General features: G+C 39.8%; 1 protein-coding gene across 1 annotated transcript in view; it reads left to right on the top strand.

Annotated features, from left to right (window-relative positions):
* Nucleotides 1-2,571: 2,571 nt before the first annotated feature.
* The window catches only part of emc8 (ER membrane protein complex subunit 8), a 6,071-nt gene continuing 2,476 nt past the window's right edge, over nt 2,572-6,166 (top strand). Inside the window, exons 1-4 of the mRNA XM_016561014.1 lie at nt 2,572-3,072; nt 5,280-5,356; nt 5,445-5,514; nt 5,612-5,706. Coding sequence (XP_016416500.1) covers nt 2,866-3,072; nt 5,280-5,356; nt 5,445-5,514; nt 5,612-5,706 — 449 coding nt within the window. The 5' untranslated portion in view covers nt 2,572-2,865. The remainder of the gene's footprint in view (nt 3,073-5,279; nt 5,357-5,444; nt 5,515-5,611; nt 5,707-6,166) is intronic.

Here is a 6,166-nt window from a genome sequence, read left to right on the forward strand (position 1 = left end):
AGAAATTAATAAAACATCTTTTAAATCTTAAGTTGTAGTTTATTTATTTATTGTAGTTATCACAGCACTTTTCTGATTCTTGATTCCTGTGCTTTTGTGGTGGAGCAGGACCTGCAAGGAAAGGTGATGGCGGCATTTGTGGAAAAAAAAGGGAAAACCTGAAACAAAAATATAAATAAGATCATTCTGTTACTTCTAATACAGAAATCAAATGACATTGTGCTGTTAAAATGACTGCTTTTGTATTATATTTGTGCGTCTTTGCAGGATCTGAAATGTCTGCAGACTGGTGTGAGCAGTGAGGATGGAGAAGTCCACAGCAGCATCCTGGAAATGGTCCAGTGCCATGGATGAGACGCTCCATCACTCCACCTCTTACGGTCTCATCTAGACCAGATGTTGCTGTGGTCTCTTCATCCTCAGTGACCCCAGAGCCAGCGAGAGCATCTAAAGACCAAAAGACACTGACGATGTGAGTTTGGTCAAGTTTGTCCTGCTGGCTTGTTCATACAACATCAGTCAATGAAACCTGAGTTTCAGAAGCTTTAAAAGCATCATCAAATAATGTCATGAAGCTTCTGAAAGTCAGTCTCCCATCGACTGATATTGTATGAACAGAAACCAGCAGGACAAACTTGACTAAAATCAACTTTTGTGTTCAGAAAAACAAGGATTGAACAGTGAGGCGAGTAAATAATGATTGAATTTATGTTTGGATGAACTAACCCTTTAAACCCCCCAAATAGAAACTGTATGAAATATATGTAAGCATTTATATTATACTAGTACCTTGAAGAAATAAACTTAAAAAAAATAAGCAGCTTTATTGAGCGTTTGTGCCCAAGACACAAAAAAGGATTTACAAAAATCACATTTACATGTATTCATTTGTCAAGACACTTTTATCCGAAGTGACTTACAGTGCTCTTATTACAGGGACCCCAATCCCCCAGCAGCAACCTGGAGTAAAGAGCCTTGCTGAAGGACACCCCGGTGGTGACGACTGCGGAGATCGAACCAGTAACCTTCTGCTTACCAGTGCAGTGCTTTAGCCCACTACACCCCAAAAGTAATGAAGCTATGACAAAAATTAGCATGTAATTGTAAGCATATTGAAATGAAATGCTGACAACATTAATTGTACAATTTTTTACTCTGTTTAAATGTTTTACAGATAGTCGTGCTCATGGAGAGCAGCACACAAATGTTTGGAGCAGACAAAGTGACAGTCAGATTGTCCCGCACATGTTCTCCTGCATTTATTCAGGGTTGTGTGGATCAGGAGCATCATCATGGTCTTCCTCATCCCCTCTGTGTACTCAGACAATAGCCTCGATGCCCCTTTCCCATCCATGATCAGATTCAGTCTGACTGCAGCAGTGATTGTTCATAAGTGTTGGGGTGGGCTAGCAATGCATTCTGCGGTAATCTTAATTTTTTAGTAGTAATACTTTTTCGAGTGTAAAATTAACAGTCTTCTCCAAAGGCGAGATCTTCTAGCAGCTGATCGACGTCTCCTTTGTGCAGATATTACAAATATTGCAAACGCTGAGGAAAACCGTACTAGGTAGGGTTGTGGAGTTACTGATGCTATGAGGTGTTAGTGCACCTGTCCCTCTTATGTTCTTTTTTTTATTAATACTGCAGAACTTATAATTACATACAAGCTTAGGGAAAGATGGTAGTATCTTTAACAATGATCATAATCACAAAAAGCAGAAAATATAAATATAATGGGTTTGCACACCATAGTATGAGATTATATACAGAGAAAAAAGGCACAATGACAAGGTTAAATATCTTTGAATAATCATAATATTCATATTATCAATGCATCAAAATATTGCATTTGTTGTTGTTTATAAACCGGAGGGATGAAACAAGAGAGAAATTCAACAAGAAAAAGAGGAAAACAGGAGATTTAAGCCGGTTTTGCTTATGGATGAAAAATTTTGCACATAAAATAAAGTAACAACATATTCAAGAGATAACGATTTTGGGTTTTAGTAATGAAAAATAATACATTTATAGATTGAACTGTGGGTCATATTAGTAGGGTTAAAAATATAAAAATTTAAATCAACCCAAAATGTATTGGTTATACTACAATCACAATAAAAGGGCAGCTGTTTCTTCAACAAGACCACAAAATGAGGAAATTTCATAAACATCAAAATATTTACAGAGAGATCAATTAAACCTGTCGCTCGTATCTTTTATGTTGTTGCGCTTGTAATGTCGTAGATCACATGATAACGTCAACATGGCGGATGAAGTCAGGTCTTACGAGATTTTCGGTTTCCAATATTTTCGGTTTCAGTGGGCGGAGCATACATGAATATTCATGAGTTTCCCGGACATGCGTCACATGATAGTCAACATGGCGGATGATGCCTGGATCGCATTCATACTTAACGAGATTTGGCTGTAGAGTACCTACTCTTTTAGCGCTCGTTAAGTAAGTACTTAATGAAATTAAGTACCTACTCATTGAGTAGGCGGTGTCGGACGCAGCCAGACACTCTTGGGGTTGTGCAGGAACATACAGGAAACTCTCGTTATGAAAGGGTAAACTCTGGTCCACACTCCAATACAGTAGGTGGCGATAATGCACCTTAACATTGGTGCTACCCGCCATAAAACCGAAGAAGAAGAAGATACAGGAAACACTAGCCGGTTCAGGGTCAGCTGTGCATGCTAGATCCAGAATGGAGGTGATGGTTGACGTGTAGTAATGAGCGAATAACGTGTTCGAGGGACTCTAATCAGATGTCATAATTTTGAGACAGTGATTCATTCCAAAGTATCACGACATCAAGACACTCTCGCGGAATAGGGGGTTTGATCACAGTAAGATCTGTAAACATGTCCTTAAAACTGACCACTCAAGCGTACTGTAAGATGCTGCTACATGCTGCTAAATACCCTCACTGCGCCGTTAACGGGCTGCTGGTGGCTGAGAAACACAAAAAGAAGGACAGCCCAAGAGACTCAGTGTTGTGCGTGGATTGTGTACCTCTGTTCCATGGGGCTTTGGCGTTAGCCCCCATGCTGGAGGTGGCACTCACATTGGTAAGACGATTCATATAATTTTAGTTGTGGAGATAGATTCTGGGCTACCACGTTCACAATTAAATTTCCGTTAACGGGAATAACCGGGAGTAATAATATTGAGTTTTCCCGGGCTGGAAAAGTGATTAATGTAGATAATTATTTGTAGTCGTTTCTTTTCAATGAATAGGTTAAACCGGATTACAGTTCGGTCTGAATAATTAATTAATCCACAAAATACTCACAAATGGTTCACTTGAAATCACGTAAAAAGTCAAGTCATTTTTATTTTGCAATAGGCTACCCATAAGTTTCAAAGTAGATTTATAGAAAATCATGTTGTTAATGTTTATAATATATTAAAATAGTCTTAAAATGCATTATAGTCCCATTTAAGTGAGTGAAGTGGCATGTGGCCATACTCGGAATTAGTGCTCTGCATTTAACCCATCCTAAATGCACACACACAGCAGTGAACACACCCCCGGAGCAGTGGGCAGCCATTTATGCTGCTGCGCCCGGGGAGCAGTTGGGGGTTCGGTGCCTTGCTCAAGGGCACCTCAGTCTCTCCTCAACCAGCACCAGTGTGCAGCATCCACTTGGCTGATGCGACGGCAGCCACAGGACAACGGCGCCAGTGCGCACACCACACACCAGCTACAGGTGGAGAGGAGAGAGGGTCATAGAGCCAATCAAGTGGATGGGGATTATTAGGAGGCCATGATTGACAAAGGCCAGGGGGGCAATTTGGCCAGGACACCGGGGTTACACCCCTACTCTTTACGAGAAGTGCCATGGGATTTTTAATGACCACAGAGAGTCAGGACTTCGTTTTAACGTCTCATCCGAAAGACGGTGCTTTTTGACAGTATAGTGTCCCCGTCACTATACTGGGCCATTAGGACCCACACTAGTGGTTTAACGGATCATAAATCTCACTGTTCGGATCACATTACGGTTTTTGACCCACGGATCGGATCATTTTTCGGATCAGCCAGAAAAGAAAAATATTTCAATTTAACTTGCTTTCCATTTATTACTTAAAGCGAAGTACTTCTTTGATACCACAGCAAATACTACTAGATTAACTAAGTACTTTTTAAGATTAATTTAAGATAAGTAGATTAATTTAAGTAATAAATGGAAAGCAAGTTAAATTGAAATATTTTTTATTTTCTTGCTGATCCGAAAAATGATCCGTTGTCCCTTTAAGACCTGATGCACGGATCCGATATAATGATATACACATCACATCCGATTTCTTTCTCAGCTGTTTTCATTCACTTGAGACATAACTGACTGCGTTTACCTGAATGATTGTCGAGATGGGTATTTTGTCATAATTTTATGTGTATATGTCTGTTCAGAGGATTCAGTTCGGTGTTCGCGCGCCATCTGAAACGCGTTTGCGCGCTTCATGTGTGTGCGGCTGTGCGCGTAGAGAACAGCGCGCGAGTAATGAATCGAGTTCCATTTCGCCTTTTCTCTCTGGAATTGTTTAAAATTCGCTTGCTTGTGTAAATACGAACAAATTATAATTATACTCTATTATGGTTAAATTGTGCAATTAATCCGCGGATCACATGCGTGCCGAACCGTGGGGCTTGGTCTGTACGGATCAACTACGATCCATTTAACCACTAGTCAACTTCCAAAAGTATGTCAATTTCAGTGTACATGCTTGTTAGATGATTCAGTCTTTCTTGGAACATTGTTGACCACAGTTTGTTCTTATGAAATAGAGATTTGAAAAGTAACATTTTAAAGGGGTGACTGGTAAAGTTACAGTTTTTCTCATTCACTTTGGTGCAGATTTGGGGTTCAATTTGTTCCATTATTCCAGTGTCTTGACCAAAGCCACAATTGGTGATTTATCATGGTTCACTGTTTGTGTGATTTTAGCCTGCAACTTTCAGATCACTAGCTTAGACCAAATAGCTTGTCACAATCAAATGTTGTGTTTGGGAACTGAGGCCCCACCATGTTAACTGGCAAAACTATCACGATCCTACCTTGAAGTTTTACTGGGGCATAGCATAGTTATGTCAGTCCATCAGCTAGTTCAGCATAAACCATTGATCTTTTTAGCAGGACAAGAGAACTATCCCTGTAATCGGTTTACTGAGAACTATCCCTGTAATCAGTATACTGTGTGAATCTCAGATGAAAAAGTCATGTGAACCCAATACTTTGGTGCACTTATAGATGTAATGTCTTTCTTTCCTCAGATTGATACATGGTGCAAAGAGAACAAGTATGTTATTGCTGGCTATTATCAAGCAAATGAGCGTATAAAGGAAGCCAGGTAAAATTTGGGCTTCTTCATGTGCTTTGCATGATATGTATGTGGTGTATGTGGATTGTGGAATGTTGTGATCTTTCCAACTTTTCAGACCAAACCAGGTGGCTGAGAAGGTCGCTGCCAGAATCTCAGAAAACTTCAGTGAGGCTGCAATGATCATGGTAATTTACATATTACATTGGTTTTTTAAATTAGCAATATTACAGCCCTATCACACATATAGCTACACAGTAAAACTGCATTGTTTGTCACCATTAGTTGGACAACAGCAGATTCACAATGGAGTGTTTTGTGCCTGTTCTCTTCATCTATGATCATCATGATAACAAGTGGAAGTGCAGAGAGCCAAGCACGTAAGTAGAGTTCATTTTGTAACGTTAAGATCATATTTCACCCAAAAATGTGTATTATGTCATCAATTACTTGCGTTACGTTTACGCTGATCATTTCCATACACTTAAAGGGGTCATATGATGCAATTTCAAGTTTTCCTTTCACTTTGGAATGTTACAAGCTGTCCGTGAATAGATAAGATCCTTAAATGTGCAAAAACTAAAGTCTCAAACCCAAAGAGATATTCTTTATAAAAGTTAAGACTCGTCCACGCCCTCCTAAAACGCCTCATTTAAACACGCCCCCACATGTCTACGTCACGATGTGGTAAGATTTGCATAACACCGCCCAAATGTTCACGCAAAGAAAGAAGGCGTAACTTTGATTCTCACTGTAGTATTGTTGCCGCCACGTCGTCGTGGAGACGCTGTGTTTCGTTGTGAAAGCAAAACTACTTTGTTTGGCCTTCCAAAAGAGGAC

Source organism: Sinocyclocheilus rhinocerous, unplaced genomic scaffold, assembly GCF_001515625.1.
Source record: "Sinocyclocheilus rhinocerous isolate Xijiao unplaced genomic scaffold, SAMN03320098_v1.1 scaffold6522, whole genome shotgun sequence".
Classification (NCBI taxonomy): domain Eukaryota; kingdom Metazoa; phylum Chordata; class Actinopteri; order Cypriniformes; family Cyprinidae; genus Sinocyclocheilus; species Sinocyclocheilus rhinocerous.